Source organism: Aspergillus costaricaensis (assembly GCF_003184835.1).
Source record: "Aspergillus costaricaensis CBS 115574 unplaced genomic scaffold BO79scaffold_3, whole genome shotgun sequence".
NCBI classification, from domain to species: Eukaryota; Fungi; Ascomycota; class Eurotiomycetes; order Eurotiales; family Aspergillaceae; genus Aspergillus; species Aspergillus costaricensis.
In genome coordinates this window covers 723,918-742,309 of record NW_020291803.1, presented here as the reverse complement: position 1 = coordinate 742,309, position 18,392 = coordinate 723,918, and the positions used below count along the sequence as shown (strand labels likewise).

Below are 18,392 nucleotides of genomic sequence, written 5' to 3'. Positions count from 1 at the left end.
TAGTATGGCCACCGTAGTTGTAATGTTTCAGAAGATAAAATTAAAAACGGCGTCGTGCAACAAGGTGTATAGATTGATGGCACTGGGATCTGCAATAGGAAAGAAGCGAGTGGCCGGGTGGCAATAAAGAGGGGCGGGGGGGTGGCAGCAAGGCAGTCATGGTGAGTGGCCTCACAAAGACTCAAAACAGGGGCAGATCCGCTATCACGTGACAGTATAATTTCCCATTGGTTGCGGCTCCGTCATGGAAGGATGGGACGGGATTCAGGGGCACCTTCCAGGCAGAGTGGACGATGCAATTCCACTACCGCCCAACTAGTGAGGAGGATGGAGCTGCACTATTTACCCTCAAAGGCAATCATGGAGCACCCGAACCACCCATGGATGAGTTTCAACTTACCTAAATTGACTATTCTTTGACACAGACCTGACACCACAGCACCCTCCGTCTATCCTTCCATCACTCTCCTTCTTTCTTCGCCATCGTTTCCATCGCGTTTCTACGGCTGCTTCTTTACCTGCGACGAAATTAAAGCCGCGGACGGCCCTGCATCCCACCTCCATCTTTCCCCCCAGCGCTTGCCATCGTCATCCCCGCCGATCGTGCAGCCCCTGTCATTATCCATCCATCCCCATCGGACTCAATAACCCAAAAGTGGTCCCTCCCTACCTGCCCGGTCTCCAGTAGTGCGACGGCGTCCGCAATTTTGCCGATTTTCCCCTCCAGCCATCGCTCAAGTCCTCGCTGCCCCCTTTTATAGTTATTACTTAGATCCCGGCTGGTCCTGGTTTCCGTCATCAAAGCTTCTATATAATCAATTTCTTCGAATCTTCGGTGATTTTTCTTCCTCGCCTTGTCCACTCTAGAATACTCTGAGCGCAAGGTCCACCCCGTCCGTGCTATCATATCCACTTAATAACCCCCTGTTCCGTTCTTGACGCGCGCGCTTCTAAACTCCTTCCCACGTCTTGGACTTCATTTCACATACTCCTTTTCCCCCCCTTCCTAACCTTCTCGCATTCATCTTACCCCCCTTTCGCTTCGATCCTCCATACCAGTGCTCCATAACCAACGCCCTTGACAACCACTAAACAAAATGTCGGACATCGATCAAGAATGGAAGCCCAAGAACCGTCCACAGTCGTTCGTTCTCCTCTCTTGCGACCTTCTTCTTTCCCCAACGTTGGTGTTGACCAAGACGTGGCAGGACCATGGCACAAGCCTTCTCATCCGCGCTGGATAGCGCCTTTTCGCTTGATTCCGATGTCAATCACCTTTCACAGACCATCGATCAAAAGTAGGTTCCACTTGGGTTGTTGTTGATTTGCGATCTTGTCTCGCTTCTAAGCTTGTGTCGATGCGGCGAAACTGACGAGCCTGTCAACCATAGGAGACACCAAATGATGATTCAGGAGCGAGAATTAGAACAGCTTCAGGCTAGGATCCGGGAAGCTGAGGAACGTCTCAAAGCCCGACAGTCTTTGGTCCTCGACGGAAACAACACAAGGTCTCCTTCGGCGCAACGAGGGGACCGGTTCTACCAGTCAGGTGAGAATTCCCAGCTGGACAACATCTGCCACGGTCGTCATTGTTGCTGACAGCGCTTGGTTGCAGCATCCACCTCAGCATCTACATCCCCCACGGATTCCGCCGGCCAATACTCCAGCGGCGACGAACAACAGCGTGGTCAGGGCCGCAACTCATGACTGCCTTTGACGGGCCGGGGTCGGTTATTATCAGCATATAATTTGGGTCAAGGTTTGGGATGGGAGATTACGGATTCGACTTCACTGCTTTCATCTTTTATATATCCTCATTTGGCGGGCATGTTTGGAGAAATCGGTTCTGTTGGCTTGGACGCTCCGTCATTGCTTCCCTCCACCACGTCAACGCCGATCAAGGCTTGGAGGGGAAACAACGCCGGCGCGGCTCACTTGTCGCTCCTTCCCCTGCTGTATTGGGTGGTGGCCACATCCGCCTCTGTGCGGGCCATCCCAATCTTCGAAAGTTTCGGAGAGACAGTCGAGCTTGTCGTCCAGTCAAATTTGGCGTTAAATATTGTTTACACAGTCAATATGTTGGCATTCATTTGGTCTTCAAATTTCTGGCATTTGTGTCTCAATATAGCGAAAGCGAAAGACCGGCATCCATGTCGGTCACGTAATGCGGTTATATTAGGGTGTCATGTTTGAACCTCATTCTTTGCACACCTATATCAGACGGGTGAGGGGTGGTCAATAGATCAAAACCGATAGCGTGCCGAAATACGCGCAGGTTTCCATGCACAGTGCAGCATATCTGGTGCCAATATAGGACAGCTGTATGCACTATAGAATCTGATATCAGTCAATGAAAGCCGATGCGGTCGCATCGCTGCAAGTTGAAAGCTTCCCACTGGCCTGATGCAGACCGCATCACGAATTGGGCCGACAACGTGTGGCTGCAAAGCGCACATCATCTTGTCAATATTGTACTTGAGGCGAGCATGAAGGTGGGGTAGTTAACCCAGGCCACGTTAATGCCACTAGCGGAGGATTTTCTTGCCCTATCGCGGGCCATCCGCCAACAGCGTTTGCCCCTTCCCTTGGACTATTGAAGGAATTGTTCCTATTCGGACTGCAAACATCCTCTGCTACCAGCAATGCCGCCACTTGTACTTGTACCGATTTCTTCTCCTCGAGCGATACAAGAAAAGAGGTAAACATACAATGCACCTCCATCTGTTGTCGAGGAGCGTCCGGCTATAAATTCACGCCTACAGGCCATCGTCTACATCACGTTTCTCTGTACCCAAGAATGAAGTCTGCAGGTTGTCCTCGCTGCTCGGACCTCCAATATGACGCGTCTATCTAAAGAAGAGGAGCGCGGTCGATTCAGCGAAGACCGTACGTCTCTGTCTCCCAACGGAAGAATTTCCGAGGGGAGGGCCTAGTCTGCTTCCCCATTGTATAGACGTGACTAGGTACTAGCGATGGGTATCAGATGTATGAGAGGACTACTTGGATGATCTGCTGCGAACATGGCTGCCAGCAAACATTCCCGTCGTCTTGGCGTGAGTGTCACCACATTGACATCTGCCTGTCCTGATATTAATATTGTCAACAAACTTGACTTTAGTGAGGCGGGTGGGCTGCAGGGCATATTAATGGTTTCACCATCAGCATCTGCAAGCCAAAGTCCGGCGAAGCACGACATTTTTAATGGGTGCTGGCCTGTCATCTGATCTGCTAGCCGAATATGGCGATGCCGGGCCTGCATGATGATACCAAACTCGTACTGTACAGTATAGTATGTATGGTATCCGTTGGGTTTGCAGGGCGGCCAGTATAGTGGCCTGAGTCTTGAGGTGGCAACGGAAAAGGGTATCTGAGCGCCGCAGCAGAAGAACAAGAATGAGAACATCAACAAGACAGGATGCTATTTTGAATCGTTCAAGCAATTTCTTTTATACCACTCTAAATCAAATTTATCATCTCGGATTTTATCAATATCGGCCCCGAGTGGAAATGAAAAACCTAAATTGCATTATCAACCAGCTTCACTCATGATTCTCCTCAGGTAGGACCAATGATGTCAGAATCATCCCCCGGACCTTGGAACTCCCCCCAGACAGAAAGCGCCCGAGCAACGGTCCAGACCCCCCAAAACGATAGATAACTGAGCTCTGAACTGTGAAGTGTCCTGCAGGAGCTGCGTCGGTGCGACCTACCATGTCAGCCACTGGTCCCTGAGCTCCCGGTCATTCCCTGTTCCTCTCTTGCGCCTTTCCCCAACCCCTCATCCCGGCCCTCCTCTTCTTCCCTTCGTCTCTTATCAGGCTTTTTCTTCCGTCTTCTCGTCCCCTCGATATCTCGGACTCCTTAATTCCTTCGTTGCTCTTTCTTCCGCGCAATTGTTTTCTTGGAGCTGGTCTTCTACTTCATCCACTTGAACTACTCAGCATACCTTAATCCCATCATGGTGCTCATTGATAAGCACGAGTACGTATCCCAAGAAGAGCGTCGCCTGAGAGAGGACCGTGAACACTCGCGGTACTGGAAACGATGGGGGCCGTATGTGGCAGAGAGGCAATGGGCTACTGGTATGCTCCTCCTCTACTACCTGTCTCATCCGAGTCGCGCTGGAAAGTACCTGGACTAATGACCATCCTTGATGCCCCGCAGTTCGCGAGGATTACTCGTAAGTCTTCAATTCATCCACACTCATTCGGTGTCTGGACTAGAATGCAAGCGACATTTACTGATTCTTCTGTTTCATCAATGATCAGGGAGAATGGAGATGCTTGGAGCTGTAAGTCCCTCAACTCACATGTGTGCCGCGCGGCCAGGGCTGATCAAATGATGTCTAGACTTCTCCCATGACCATGCGCGGTCTAGGACCTTTCGCTGGGGTGAGGATGGGATTGCCGGTGTCTCAGATACCCACAACCTGCAGAACATTGCCTTTGCATTCTGGAACGAGAAAGAGTACGTTGGGTCTACCCCGTTACGACTAATTGGATCTCAAGCTCACCCTGGTCTAGCGACTTTCTGAAGGAGCGCCTATTCGGTTTGTCGAATCCTCAAGGTAACCATGGCGAAAGCATCAAGGAAGCTCATTTTCACGTTGATAATACTCCGACGGTTTGTGCTTCACTTCTCCAAGGTGGACGGATCCCGCGGCCCTTCTGACTCCATTGCGCTCTCAGCATTCCTACATGAAATATCTCTACAAGTATCCCCAAAAGAAGTTTCCGTACAAGGAACTCGTGGAAGAGAATGGCAAACGCTCAAGGCAAGACCGCGAGTATCAAATTCTTGATACGGGAATCTTTGACGACAACCGATACTGGGACATCTTTATCGAAACAGCGAAAGAAGAAGACGATGAGGAAGAACTGCTCTTCCGCATCATCGCCTACAACCGAGGACCAGAGCCTGCCCCGTTACACATCATCCCTCATGTTTGGTTCCGTAACACCTGGTCCTGGGGCTATGAAGATCAGAAAGAGAAACCATCTGTCGAGAAGGTGCATCCCATGATAGCCAAAACATCCCATCATAAACTTGGGGAGCGATATGTGCAGTTCGCCCCCTCGCCGCCTGTTGGTGACGGTCAGGACGATGTATTCCCTCAAATGATGTTCACAGAGAACGAGACGAATAACGAACTGTTGTGGAACACCAAGAACAGTCAGCCATACGTGAAGGACGCCTTCCATCGCCTCATTGTCAATGGAGAAAAGGACACTGTCAACCCTGCGAACAAGGGTACCAAGTTCGGTGCCTGGTACGCCTTCAATGAGGGTGAAGGAATTCCTCCTGGAGAATGCGCTGTCGTTCGATTCAAATTTTCGCGGAAAAGGGGTACATTTCTGGATGAAGAGGTCCTCGATAATGTCATCGATGAACGCAGGGCCGAGGCAGACGACTTCTATTACCACATCAGCCCGCTTCCCATGAGCGATGATCTACGCAACATTCAGCGACAGGCATTTTCTGGCATGTTGTGGAATAAACAATTCTATCATTTTGTGTGGGATCAGTGGTCAAATGGTGACCCCGGTCTCATCCCACCCCCTCCGGGTAGGAAGCATGTTCGGAACCAGCAGTGGAAGCACTTGTACATGGAAGACATTCTCTCAATGCCTGATTCTTGGGAATATCCATTCTTCTGTGCATGGGATACGGCTTTCCATTGCATTCCGCTGGCCATGATAGACCCTGATTTTGCGAAGAAACAGCTGGACCTTCTCACCCGTGAATGGTACATGCATCCGAACGGGCAGCTCTCAGCGTACGAATGGAACTTTGGTGATGTGAACCCACCGGTCCACGCGTGGGCCACGTTCCGGACATTCAAGATCGAGCGGAAGATGTATGGCCGGCAGGATCTTGATTTCCTGGAACGAGTCTTCCAGAAGTTGTTGCTTAATTTTACGTGGTGGGTCAACCGCAAGGACTCTGAGGGTAAAAATGTCTTTGAGGGTGGCTTCCTGGGCCTAGATAATATTGGGCTATTCAACAGATCGGAGCCTCTTCCTACCGGAGGTGTCCTAGAGCAGGCTGATAGTACAGGCTGGATGGCATTCTATTGCCTGTGCATGCTGAACATTGCCCTCGAACTCGCCAAGCACCGGCGGATCTACGAAGACAGTAAGCATACTATATTCTAAGACTTTCATCGGCTAACAAATGACGCACAGTTGCATCTAAGTTCTTTGAGCATTTCATTTTGATCAGTGATGCCATGACATTCAAGTCCGGGGGGCAGGAGACGTCCCTTTGGAATGAGGATGATGGGTAAGCCGTGTCTACCTCTACTTATATATCTATCAATTGCTTACCCTGGGTAGATTTTACTACGACGCAATCTCCTATGGTGATCCTTGGACACAACAGCTTCCCGTTCGATCACTCGTCGGCCTGATCCCTCTGTACGCGGTTCTCACCCTCGAACCCGAGCTGATCAACAAGTTCCCCTCATTCAAGAAGCGATTGGAGTGGTTTGTTGAAAATAGACAAGATGTGGCAGAGCGCAACATTGCTAGTATGAAGCACCGTGGCAAGGATGAACGGCTCCTCCTGTCCCTCGTGAGCAAGAGCCGTCTGGAGCAGATCCTCAAAAGGATGCTGGATGAGACGGAATTCCTTTCGGAGCACGGCATTCGATCCATGTCAAAGCACCATGAGGAACATCCATATTCAATGGAGGTGAACGGCCAGATGTTCCGCGTCAGCTATGTCCCTGGTGAGTCTGACAGCGCTCTCTTTGGTGGTAACAGCAACTGGCGGGGACCGGTATGGCTGTGTGTCAATTTCCTGCTCGTCGAGTCTCTGCTACGATTCTACATGTTCTACGGCGACTCATTCAAGGTGGAGTGCCCCACGGGCTCTGGAGAGTATATGCATCTAGGACATGTGGCGGAGGAGATCCAGCACCGGCTACAGCACTTGTTTGCGCGCAACGATGAAGGTCGCCGTGCCGTCTACAACGGCTCTGACCTTCTCGACTTTGACGAGCACTGGAAAGACTACATGTGGTTCCATGAGTACTTCGACGGTGACACTGGTCGGGGTCTGGGAGCATCTCATCAGTGTGGATGGACCGGGTTGATCGCTAAGATCATCCACGATACGGGGTAAGCTATGCGACACTAATCAATGTCCCTTTATTACAATGATTCTAACCGAATCAACAGAATCAACTGCCGAGTTCCGCAGACCCCTCGCTCTCCGTTCGCAGCAGCATCGCACTACTTTGACGACATCTTTTCGCGGACAGTGCGACCACGCGGGAGCCGTCGCCCCAGCGTGCGCCGCTCATCCACCAGCCGGTCAATCGGAAACCGCAGTGACTTTGAGTCTGCTTTCACGGGTCGTAGCACACCTGGGCCAGAATCCGCTTTGGATGACGATGAGAAACTCGGCGAGTCAGGTCTGGGACTTGGAGATGACGAACATGTGTCGCAGTACGTGGAGAGTCAGTTGGAACGTGTCCGCAGTCGGGCATCCATGGGAGCGTATGAGGACGAGTTTGAAGCACAGGCTGATCGTGTCCCGAATGGACATTGAGAGATACACTAGACGAGGGAGACTTGCACAGGGGATGATATAGTGCGACGATATGGTTCCATGTTAGTACTGGTTGTGGATACATATGTTGTAGACGGTAGATGATTATATATTCGTTGCAAAGTCACAACATCATGGGCTAAATACCAGCGTATACTCCCTACCACTATGATTGTCTCAATTTTGATGACTGCGTTTCCGAAGCACCGGAACTGAAAAAAATACGACGATAATGAAACTCCTAAAGTATTTCTCAGAGACCTCCCGGTCTACTACTACTTAGTAGTACTGCCAGTACCTAGGAAGATCTATCTCTACCAGAATTCATTCCATTTCATCTAAATATCTATCTAATCATAACAAATCTTTCTTCCCATATTCCTAATACATACTAACCCCCATCGCAGACGCCAACCACATCCAGTAAGTAAACTGATTAGCGCTGCGAAAATCCTTGAAATGATAGGTCATAGTGCATAAATCATATCTTTCTATCACATTCATATCCAAAGCACCATCTGTCCACCATCCACCTCATATTTCATGAACATATTTCATACATAACGTAACATTACGTATCCGTTCAACCCAATCGCTTTATAGATTGATGATCATCTCACAGAGACGAATAAATCAATCAATCTAAGGCAGACGGGACTTGCCCGCCTCCCGGCTCTTAGCGAGAGCACCCATAAGACCGAACTGGCTGGCCAATCCGCTGATACGGTGCGTCGAGTTCAGGTTCTTGACCACCACCATCTGGTAGCAGGTTGCGGAGCCTTGACGGGAGGCGATGACGGACCAGGCGAGGAAGAGTTCCCAGATCTATTATAGTTTGAGAAACGGGGTTAGATGTGTTGAGATGAGATTAAGAAGTAGAGGGGAAGGGTATACGCACCCTGTACCATCTGGGACCGTACTTGGCCTTGATGGCTTCGATGTTGCCGACCCAGTTGCGGTACCATCTCCAGAGGGTGCCGGAGTAGTGGACGCCGACGGTGTCGATACTATTCAAAGGTTTTGATGTTAGTGTTTGTTTGGAGGACGGGGGTTAGGAATGGTGGCTTACCCCTTGACTTCGAAGCCAGCTCCTTCAAGACACTTCACGTAGTACCAGAGGGGAGTAGAAGCGTCGGCACCACGGAAGATATACTTGTTCAGATACAGACCCCAGATGAAATCCTCATACTGCCAAGCCTGTCTCAGACCCGAAAGCTGCACATACATGCATCCATCATCGTTAAGCATGTCATAGCATTGGCGGAAGAATCCAGTAAGCTTGCGAATACCGACGTGCTCGCCCATTTCCAGCTGAGTGATCTTGTCGTACTTCGTGCGGGGGATATCACGGTAATCCATGCAGACAATGCGGCTCTGTTCCTCGGAGATGCCGGCCTTGCGGAGAGCATCGTTACCCCAGGCAGTCTGGTTCTCAGCAATGGTGAGACCGGTCACCTTTGCGCCGTAGTTAAGACTGGCGAACTTGGCAAGGGTACCCCAGCCGCAGCCAATGTCCAGCATGGTCTCGCCTTCCTTGAGGCCGATCTTCTCACAAACAACGGCCATCTTGTTATCCTGCAGTTCCTCGAGGGTTTCTTCACGATCGGGGTCGGAGATGATTCCGGAGGTGTAGATCATACGAGGGCCAAGGAACCAGGCGTAGTGGTCGTTACCCCGGTCGTAGTTGGGACGGATTTGCTCCTCATCCTGGGCCTTGGTGTGGAAGAGCACATCGACGAAGAAGGTGCCGACGATGAACTTGAACAGGTCCAAGGTGAAGGCGAAGCTGGCCCAGTCGTGGCGGTATTCCAGGATCTCGAGCACATCGCCATTGAAGTCAACCAGGCCGTCCAGGTACATTTCCGAAAAGGTCTGCATGGGGATCTTGTTGCGTCCGCTCCATTTCGCACGGTCTTCGTCGCGCTTGAAGGTGATGTAGTGCTCAACGGGGCGGCCGGGGAGCTTGACTTTCTCGTTGGTGCGGGGGCTGAAGGTGGAGGTGTAGGTCCAGAAGGCCACGAGGACAGGGAGAACGGTTACGAGAGTGAAGAAGATGAAGGTTTTCTTTCCACCACCGAGCAGGTAGGTCAGAAAGCCAGGGACTCCGATGATGGCGCCGCCCAACAGGAGGTTGGAGAAGCTCTCGTTTCCAGGACCATCTGCCGGCAGGGGAGGATTGTTAATGCTCTTGGCCTTTGGGAAGAAGTCAGCACGGTTTTGGACAGGTTGGCAATACGCCAGCAATGGGAATGGAGGAATTGACTGACATTGGTCAGGGCGATTCCACAGCTCTCGCCGGTTTCAAACTTGGGAGGAGCTTGGGCGGGAGTTTCGATCCATTGGATGTCGTCGGACAGCTCGACATCTTTAGATTTGGTCGTCATGGTCAATTGATACCCTGGTCACGGGTTATCTTGGTTGGGGGACTGGGGACGAGGAGAGGAAGAAAGGACATCTGAAGGGAGGACACTTGTTTCATAAGTTAGGATGCCGCGTCGATCGTCCCGTGCCGTGTCCCCAGTTGCCCGCGGGCCCCGAACACAACCAAACTGAATCCCCCTTCAATGCGCATTTTTCTTCGTAGCTGCTGCATAAATTACTTATTGGTCGGATATTTTGGATGTTAATTAGAGAGTACAGTAGTTTACAGATATTATTCAGCTGTCAAACTACTAGTGAGAACCCGCACAGTATGTATGTTCTGCCAAAATGGGTGATATAAAACTCAATTCTGTCTATTCGACTCCAGAACTAGAGCTCATGCTAGCAAGAAATATAGAGGATGAATGAGGTAGATCGATTCGGTAGGGGTACAGGGAGTTGATATAAACTAAATATGGAAGCTCAAGAGACGCCTAATGTGAACATGTGCATCCCTCTTGTGTTTTAGGTGGATTCTTTAGGTAATTTACAAAGCGTCGGTGAGGGCCTTGTTGAGCTTGGCAATCTTGGAAGAGACGCTGAGGTCGATGGTGCGGTCACCGATCTCAACAACCAGACCGCCGACGAGCTCGGGGTCGACCTGTTTTCAACATATGAGTATACATGGCATAAATCGGGATATCATGGATAATGTACCTTGGTGACAACCTTGAGCTTCTTGCCCTGGCTGAACTCGGACTTGGAAACGGCCTTCTCGAGACGGTTGACAGTCTTGGTGTCGAGCTCCTGTTTCCCAGCAATCAGTATAAAGCCCCACAATATAAAAGCCCAAAAGAAGAAAGTACCTGAGCACTGGTGATGTTCAGCTCAATCTCACCACGGTGAGCACCCATAAGGGTGGAGAACTTGTCGCAGATACCCTCGAGGAGACCGAGACGGTTGTTCTCAGCCAGAGTAGCGAGGAAGTTCTTGAGGATGTCGCCCTTGTCGGCACCGGCAACCTTCTGCAGCTCCTGGACGATCTGCTGCTTGTCGGCGACAGTGAGGGTAGGGGCGGAGAGGATGGTGGTCAGCTTGCGGTCGGCCTTGAGGGTCTGACCGAGGCTGGCGAGAGCCTTGGAGGTCTGGTCGAGGCTGGCGGACTTGGCAGAGGCAGTGAACTATATAGAGAAACGCAAACGATCGGTTAGCCAGGGAGCTTTCCTGAAGTTGTCCAGTTCTGGGATCATGAGGTTGCTAGAACGTGGGAATCTCTGTTTTTGTTTTCTTAGGTCTCCCGTCCGCCTTTCCCCCCTCTTTCTTGTTTCTTCCTTTCTTCCGTGCCATTGAATCAAGGGAACCTCAGGAGCCACGACTAGCAACCAACGGGTAGGAACATGGTATCGCATACCAGAGCGGTGGCATAGGTGCCGTCAACACCGAACAGGGAGACAGGAGGCTTGACATCCTGGGCCGGGGTGGCATAGGTCCTCAGACCGTTGACGGCGGCAGTGCGAGGCACGGAGAACTGCTGGGCGGTGGCACGGAGGCCGGCACGGGCGACGCGAACGGAGAACATGGTGATCTGGATACGGAGACCTCGAGGAGGAGAGGAGGAGAGATTAGATGCGAGACGGACGGGGCGTCGGGGAGGGGATTGAGCGAGCAGCAACGGGCTGGTGGTTCGTCGTGCTTTGGGATGGACGGGCGACGTCCAACTTCTGCCGGCTAGCGGTCACGTGAGATCCCGCACACGCCGGGTTTTCGGCTATCCACTACTGCGAGTGACTTGATCCTTGAAGATCTTATCGTGATTGCGGTGCTATACTTGGGAACAATTTTCCAGACTTCATTCCTTGATTCGTGTCTCAAAATGCAAATTACAGTCGCACACGCTATGTAACGCCAGAGTGCCTCTACGAGTGAAATGCGCCCTCCCGAATGCCAACACCCGAAACGCCATCCTCTCAACCTCTTTTCTTCATGGTCGTCTAGCCATTCGACCGATTTGATCTCTAGTCACTGCGCAGCATGCTATCCACAAGATCTCCCAACGGACCCCAGAAATCCTTCCCGCTGGCCAGACGGTGCTCGTCAATGAAGAGCACGTAATGCTTGAAGCTGGTATTTAGATGAGGCTCCAGTCCGAGATGGACCACAACCGGGTAGTGGTGGCAGTAAATGTGCGCATATACGCGATACATCCGCTTAAAGATCTGGCGCACGAGGCTCGGGAACACCTTGGGGAAGGGGACACCTGTGAGGTAGAAAGCTGTATTAGCGCCTGCTCACTGCACTCGTAGTTTACGTAGTCTGCTCTCAAGGCACTCTCTCAAGGTGTGACTTACCAAGCCTGCTGGGGAAAATCTGTTCGTTGTCGATACTGCTTTGTACCCAACTCATCAGATGTTCGATATATTCTGGGGCCGACATCTTCGTTGGTCTCTTGTAATTTTCCGAATCTTGCCAGAGATATTCGAATCTGGACGTCCATCGTCAGCACTACATTGCCTTGACCGGTATCGGGGATAGCTCCGTACTCATCAGTTGCCTTCATTTCCGGACATGATTGCGGAGAACAGAATTCTGTGATCGCGCCATAGAGCAGGTTGATCTGGTTGTAGAAGTCGACCACTGTTGCACGTTGGACCAAACTGTTAGCATGGCTTCGATGATACTGCTGCTGCAAGCCTCCAGCGTAAGTTTACCATTAACTGCAAGCCACTCATTTAAATCCTCGCCTTCTGGAAGCTTCACTGCCTTCCGCAAGCTTCCACTTCCCAGGGTTGCTTCCGCGAACTGTCTCAGTTGATAGCTAGTGGTGCCCTTGGCTGCCGACCGCGGCTTGAAGGGAGCTCGGGTCCGAGCGTTGCTGGGAGGTGTCAGTCCAGCGGGATCATATTTCAGGGCGCGTACTGCCGGGGATAGATATGAGGGGGGCTCAGAGAAGGGACCAGGGAAAGTTTGAACGGTGCCATAGCAAACTGAAGGGGAGATGATGGACGGAGAGGAGGGGAGCGAAGGTTGGGGAGAAGATGAGGATGGCGGGGCAGGCTGTCCAATATCGGACGAAGCAGTAACAGAAAGGATGGGGACAGACATGGTTGTGATGAAGGATGCCATCTCCTTGCGAATTTCTTTTCTTTTCTTTCCTTTTGGTTCCTCCCTTCAGTCAAATACAAAGCCACGGGCGCTTTTCCGGTGTTCGTGGTCAAAACGAGGTGTTGTGTAGAGTTCCGTTGGAAGAATGCGCCTGCATGCCGATGCCAACCAAGTCAGCGCCTGTCAGTCAAGTTTACGGGCTCAACAGTGAGAAAATCTGGCCAAAAGTGATCCTCCATGTCTTAATGTCTTACCTCTTTAGGGATACCTGAATCAGGACAATAGTAGCACGCGCCGATGAGGGGGAAGCAATAGACCGGCCGGCGGAATGAGTGGAGGGACAAGAGGGTAGGTAGTAGGAGGCGAAAGTTGGAGTATCAGCGATGGAGCCGCTCTGACCAAGTGCAGACAGGCGCGACAGCAACCTCAGGTAATGAAAACAAAGCACAAGGAACACACACACAACTGCAAACGAGGGGCGATGAAGGGCGATCTATATCGATCGCATTTCCGGCCTGCCTTCTCCACGATCCCACAAGCGGAACCTCCCCCCCAAGGACCGGATCCATGGGTGCTGCAGCGTCCAGGGTGGCAATCGCCCCGTCCGTTGCCCCGGCGACATCAGCCAGCCGCAAGGAAACCGGTCCTTTATTACATCGTCAAGGTTGTAGTGGATATTCTTCAATTTTATTACGTAGGTAGGCTGCCGTTTGATGGCATAAATTGTTGGAATTGTGAAAAAATATTAGATGATACCTAGGAGTCTTCAAGTCTGCTGTGGCCGTCGTATTCGCCGTCATAGCAAAACAAAACCCTCCACCGGGTCGGTGAACCATTCAGAAGACGACTGACTGATGGAACAATAGATGTGGCTTGTTAATGAATGCGCCAAGCTATCCCAGACATGATTCATATGGAGTATCCTTCATTCTCCTCGGGCAATCGCTCCCGGACTGTCTCTCCGTAAATCGTGATAGGGATGGCGATTTCGAACGATTCGCAGCCCAAGTTCTCTAACGCGGACATGATGCGCCCGCGATCGTCTTCCGATACGGTCTCGAGCAGCCGCGCTCCCGAAGGGGCTGAACCATCGTGGATACTGCTAGTGACAAACTCGAACCGTAATTCCCACTCATGATTAACCCCCGTGGTTATGACGGTCGGCGTCGCCGATACCGGAACAGCCGGACTGAAAACCACGCGCGTTGCATACAGGGTGTTTTCAAAATAGGAGGCATGTATCTTTCGAGTCGCACGACGGATGCTGGCGTTTGATCGCACCGCTAGATGTCCTGCCACTCTCTCTGAACTTTCTAATGTCGCCCGCAGAGCGTAGCAGGGAAGTGCCGCGTCTGCAAAGTTGACGGTGGCGATGATGGTTTCGCCTAGCCTGTGCGCCGGACGGTTGAGTACCACGACAGCAATTCGGCGCCCGTCTCGGGCAATCTCAAACCGGTTAGGACTGCGCGAGGAACCGAGCGCCTGGTTGCTTCGGAGAATGGCAAGATCAATAGCGTCCTTGCAAGTGAGGTGCCCGGTAGATGTGTCGCGACTTGCGCGCTTCTCGGGCGTCGCTTCGGGCGGTTGCAGTGAATTCTGGCGTGCACTCTGCTCCAGGATGTCATCCACATACGACAAGAAATCTGGGGCTGACGTCCACGTCGGCCCACTGATGCTTTTGGGCTTGGCTGCCGGCGGCGGGGTAGGGCCAACCTTCTGCACTCGCGCCTCGTCGCGAAGGAGTACATACGGGCTCATCAGGTCATGACCCATTATCTCCCCATGGCCTATTGAAGAGATTAGTGAGAGTTTGGTACCAAGGGAAACGACGGCAAGCTCACCATTGACGCCGCTGAACACGCGGAAGGGTATGCTGATACGGTTGACCCGTTGGGGTTCATGATGGCCACTCGGCCGCTGTGTACCAATGACGAGATTGTAAGAGACCTTAATAGCTTTCCCCTTATGGCTGGCTGGAAGACCCGATGGCAGGGTAAACGTAAAGGAGTAAGACTGCTCTTCTCCCGGTGCCAGTCGTAGGTCCACGAAGAGAAGGGACTGGGTAGTAGACAGCAATGGTATGGACTTCGAAGACGAAACTCCTCGCATATCTCGTAGGCCATCCAACTCATTATTGGAGAGTAAACCGCTCAGAGACTCTTCGATCGCATTCCATTTGAAGGCGCCCCAGAAACCGCCGCCTTTGCGATTCTTATCGCTGTTCATAGCCGGTTTCCCACTGTTCATACCCGGCGCAGACCCTGCACCACCGACAACACCTTTTCGCTTCACTTCCTCGAAATGTGACTGATGGATCAGCGAACCGTCAACAGTGAACGATGCACTGATCTGGGCATAGCCCATGAGTAGAGTCTGGCTCTTGGGCATTACTCCCGGAGACTCAATACTCGACATGTGTCGTGCGTGACGAGGAATATTCTGGCGCGGCATCGCCATTGAGTAGTTGGTGTACTCGGATTGAAGAGTTTCTGAAGAATTGTCGCTGACAGAGTTATACTCGTTGCTGCTTCTATGACTACCAGTGAGGCTGGAGGTCGACATGATCCTGGTGAGTTGAGGCAAATGGCCCGGGGCAGCTAATGTGGCCGATTCCCTTCCATTGGGCTTCGTCTGTCCAGGACCCTCTTCGAAGGGTGTTGCGAGAGGTGATAGAGTAGGGCGAGACTGTGGATCAGTCCCCGGCGAAGGTGGAAACTTGAACTCGATGGGTGGCAATTGAGGCCGACGCGCAGGTGTACGAGGTGACTCAAATGAGGGCTGGGAAGTAGGTCCTCCTACATCATCAATGTCTATCCGTGGGTTTATAGGAGACGAAGTGACCGGGGACTCCGGGGGTGGAAAGCCACGGTACGTGTTGCGTCCTGCTAGCAATTGACGGTAGTCAGCCTGATGATCGATCAATTCCCGATCGCGCTATTCATTGAAGGTACCTTTTGCAAACGAATCCTCATAGAACTCATTCCTCCTCGGAAGAACCTGTAGACTCGCAGCGCGCCCATGGCCCCTAACCGGCCTCGACCGACTGAACTGTGAGGATGTTCTGGGAGTCGGTTCTCCTGTTGTTTCGCTATCGATAGAAAGAATAGATACTGAGCGTTTGTGCTTTCCACCAGCAGGTGGACCGCTGCGAGGGGTGGACGGGGGCGGAAAGCTGTGAGAACCGATCAACGGTGAGCTCACTGATGAGGACGGGCGATGCGACGGGCTCTTCTTGGATACGCTAGAGTATGAGCGGCGGTGTGGACTGAAGAAGAATTTCTGAGGTGACCTGAGCGAAAACAGTGACTCTGAATGTGAGCTGGTAGCTCGCGATGGATGTCTCTGATGCGAGGACTGCCCCCCGTTCCGGGGTTCTCCGTTCGTCTCCGCAACGTTCTTGAAGGTAATGATACATTCCACATCTTCCCCGGCGAATATCGTTTGATCCTTCCATTTCACGAAAACCTGGATGTCTGAGGGCATGGCGACGATCGCAAGGCCACCATGTGGGCGGGTGACCGCAGACAAGAATCACGAAGGTCCGGGGTAGATGGCGGGTACCAGCCGCCACCAGAACGAGGGCTTGAAGTAAAGATTGGCAAATATGATACACTGAGAGAAAGGGTAATCAACGCCAGCTAGGGCATACCATTAAATCGTGTAAGCCATAATCGTTGGAGGATGTGGAGGGAGGAAGGACACAGAGCGGGTGCCATAACGTTCTTGTCGGGGTGAGGACGCGCTGGTGGTGGTTGGTGGTGCACTACGGCCGACGGGAGGGAATTGCAATCCCATGACGAACCACGTAGAGAAGCTGTGCCCCTCGACATATGATAGATATGCTGTCGGACTCCCGGTTAGGATCTTCTTCCAGTCCGGAGAAAAGCAAAGTTGATCTATATCCATTGTCTAGTTCCGGCTGAGGGATTCCTTTATCCCCGCAAATCAATTTCACTTTTGTGAAACTGTATGTTACAAATGACGGCACTCCTGGCCATACAACCTCGGATCGGAGGACTTGAGAAAGCTTTCGGAGAACAAAGAAAAGAAGCAAATTCTCCACAAATTCAATCCACAACGCCTCTTCTGTGCTATTTAATACAAACAAGATATAGCTCGTATAGTACATGTGATAATATACATGGTGACTGCCGGTACAGGCTCGTCCATCATTACTTACGCCTTTCCCCCTTTCTTCTGGTTATTGCCATAGAGCAGTTGCTTTGCGTCTGTCAAATCTCGTGTGCGCTTCGTACTTGGTCGTAGGCCGAGTTCCGATAAATGGCCCCAAATTCGATCATGTCGCTTCTCCCATCTCTTCCGTCGGTCTTCGATTTCGGGCTCAGAAGGCCTCCATTTGCTCTTCAATATCCGCCGAATTGCCTCCGGTGAGACCTTAAATTCTTCCGCAAGAACCGGTGTAGTGAACTTTTCCGGTGCGACCGCGTGAAGGTGTCGAATACCCTCCAGCGCATCGGGAGAAAGCTTCTTTGGAGGGTTCCATCCCTCTTTGAATTTCTCTTTCAGGGCTTGTTTATGAATCTGCCATTTCTCCGGTTTCTTCTGGGCCATGGGATTGGAAGGGGGTTCTTCATGGCGTGAACGTTTCTTCGATCGAGACGATTTGGTAGGCTTCTTATCGGTAAATGTATCGGAGGTAGGTATCTCAGTTATGGAGTCCACATGGCTGGTTTTGAAGTCATCCACTTCTGGCGATGCATTTGCTTCGGTCGAGGCAGATGGTTTATTTTCTGGGCTTTCCAGCGGCGCGGTATTAAAAGGAGCTGAGGCGGCAGAGGAGGAGTCATGTGCTGATAGATATGTCGCGGATTGGCAAAGCTGGGGTTTAATAGAAGCGCTGAAGTTCCGTCGTTGCGTTTTGCATCTGGTATGAGAGAGAGGCGTTATGGAGAGGATTCTCCGAGATGCGGGACCCTGATGGAAGTCCGAGGCGATTTCTGAACGAAGAGCATTTCGCAAGACATTTGGGAGGGAGAGTTTGAGGGATGAAGCACAGACACCTGCCATGGTAAAGACCTAACAGAACAAAGTTCCTTGAATAAAAGAGAGAGATGGAAGCTGGGGAAATTCTCCCGGACACTAAGAGACTTGCAACTGCAGAGAGACTTCTGGAAGAGGCCTAGAACAATCAGAGCCTGAGGCATAAAGATCATGTGACCCAGTATTGAAGCCCCAGGGAGGAAGCAGACCTGTCAAAGTAGAAGGAGCGGTGGAGGGAAGCAAGCCTGGAAAGACCAGTCAGTTGCCCTAAAAAGTAATAACTATCACAATCATTTGAAGAGCATGAGCAGTTCCAGAGCGGAGATTAGTCGCTCTACCCTTTTGGAAGCCATATCGAGGTTGGCCCGATACGA

The 18,392-nt window shown here is 51.6% G+C and overlaps 8 protein-coding genes across 8 annotated transcripts; 3 read left to right on the top strand and 5 right to left on the bottom strand.

Moving 5' to 3' along the window:
- Nucleotides 1–687: 687 nt before the first annotated feature.
- BO79DRAFT_206904 (uncharacterized protein) lies at nucleotides 688–2,095 on the top strand. Its single transcript, XM_025682066.1, has 4 exons — nucleotides 688–1,144; nucleotides 1,209–1,298; nucleotides 1,392–1,549; nucleotides 1,616–2,095. The coding sequence occupies exons 1-4, from the start codon at nucleotides 1,098–1,100 to the stop codon at nucleotides 1,705–1,707; spliced, it is 387 nt and encodes a 128-aa protein (XP_025543975.1). The 5' UTR covers nucleotides 688–1,097; the 3' UTR covers nucleotides 1,708–2,095.
- Nucleotides 1,828–3,371, top strand: BO79DRAFT_224653 (uncharacterized protein; the record flags this gene model as incomplete). Its single annotated transcript, XM_025683686.1, has 6 exons — nucleotides 1,828–2,169; nucleotides 2,243–2,275; nucleotides 2,358–2,435; nucleotides 2,530–2,654; nucleotides 3,032–3,149; nucleotides 3,327–3,371. 6 exons carry the CDS (start codon nucleotides 1,828–1,830, stop codon nucleotides 3,369–3,371), a joined length of 741 nt encoding a protein of 246 aa, XP_025543974.1.
- A 328-nt stretch (nucleotides 3,372–3,699) lies between these two features.
- Nucleotides 3,700–7,691, top strand: BO79DRAFT_206903 (uncharacterized protein). The gene is made up of 9 exons (XM_025682065.1): nucleotides 3,700–4,082; nucleotides 4,165–4,180; nucleotides 4,269–4,291; nucleotides 4,350–4,467; nucleotides 4,524–4,623; nucleotides 4,689–6,135; nucleotides 6,186–6,282; nucleotides 6,336–7,121; nucleotides 7,182–7,691. The coding sequence occupies exons 1-9, from the start codon at nucleotides 3,959–3,961 to the stop codon at nucleotides 7,552–7,554; spliced, it is 3,084 nt and encodes a 1,027-aa protein (XP_025543973.1). The 5' UTR covers nucleotides 3,700–3,958; the 3' UTR covers nucleotides 7,555–7,691.
- A 181-nt stretch (nucleotides 7,692–7,872) lies between these two features.
- On the bottom strand, nucleotides 7,873–9,974 carry BO79DRAFT_187430 (cyclopropane-fatty-acyl-phospholipid synthase). The gene is made up of 4 exons (XM_025680542.1): nucleotides 9,822–9,974; nucleotides 8,624–9,747; nucleotides 8,453–8,561; nucleotides 7,873–8,379 (listed from the first exon to the last, which is right to left on the bottom strand). The coding sequence occupies exons 1-4, from the start codon at nucleotides 9,936–9,938 to the stop codon at nucleotides 8,197–8,199; spliced, it is 1,533 nt and encodes a 510-aa protein (XP_025543972.1). The 5' UTR covers nucleotides 9,939–9,974; the 3' UTR covers nucleotides 7,873–8,196.
- Nucleotides 9,975–10,367: 393 nt separating this feature from the next.
- Nucleotides 10,368–11,593, bottom strand: BO79DRAFT_206900 (F1F0 ATP synthase subunit 5). Its single transcript, XM_025682064.1, has 4 exons — nucleotides 11,327–11,593; nucleotides 10,782–11,096; nucleotides 10,633–10,722; nucleotides 10,368–10,576 (listed from the first exon to the last, which is right to left on the bottom strand). The coding sequence occupies exons 1-4, from the start codon at nucleotides 11,492–11,494 to the stop codon at nucleotides 10,463–10,465; spliced, it is 687 nt and encodes a 228-aa protein (XP_025543971.1). The 5' UTR covers nucleotides 11,495–11,593; the 3' UTR covers nucleotides 10,368–10,462.
- Nucleotides 11,594–11,719: 126 nt separating this feature from the next.
- Nucleotides 11,720–13,164, bottom strand: BO79DRAFT_43345 (Mob1/phocein family protein). The gene is made up of 5 exons (XM_025689244.1): nucleotides 13,016–13,164; nucleotides 12,624–12,787; nucleotides 12,456–12,549; nucleotides 12,264–12,397; nucleotides 11,720–12,172 (listed from the first exon to the last, which is right to left on the bottom strand). The coding sequence occupies exons 1-5, from the start codon at nucleotides 13,036–13,038 to the stop codon at nucleotides 11,931–11,933; spliced, it is 657 nt and encodes a 218-aa protein (XP_025543970.1). The 5' UTR covers nucleotides 13,039–13,164; the 3' UTR covers nucleotides 11,720–11,930.
- Nucleotides 13,165–13,735: 571 nt separating this feature from the next.
- BO79DRAFT_187420 (putative intracellular protein transport protein (Sat1)) lies at nucleotides 13,736–16,694 on the bottom strand. Its single transcript, XM_025680541.1, has 3 exons — nucleotides 15,969–16,694; nucleotides 14,859–15,902; nucleotides 13,736–14,804 (listed from the first exon to the last, which is right to left on the bottom strand). Exons 1-3 carry the CDS (start codon nucleotides 16,498–16,500, stop codon nucleotides 13,927–13,929), a joined length of 2,454 nt encoding a protein of 817 aa, XP_025543969.1. The 5' UTR covers nucleotides 16,501–16,694; the 3' UTR covers nucleotides 13,736–13,926.
- A 473-nt stretch (nucleotides 16,695–17,167) lies between these two features.
- rrg9 (mitochondrial ribosome assembly protein RRG9) lies at nucleotides 17,168–18,068 on the bottom strand. The gene has a single exon (XM_025682063.1). The coding sequence runs from the start codon at nucleotides 18,043–18,045 to the stop codon at nucleotides 17,194–17,196; it is 852 nt and encodes a 283-aa protein (XP_025543968.1). The 5' UTR covers nucleotides 18,046–18,068; the 3' UTR covers nucleotides 17,168–17,193.
- Nucleotides 18,069–18,392: the final 324 nt, after the last annotated feature.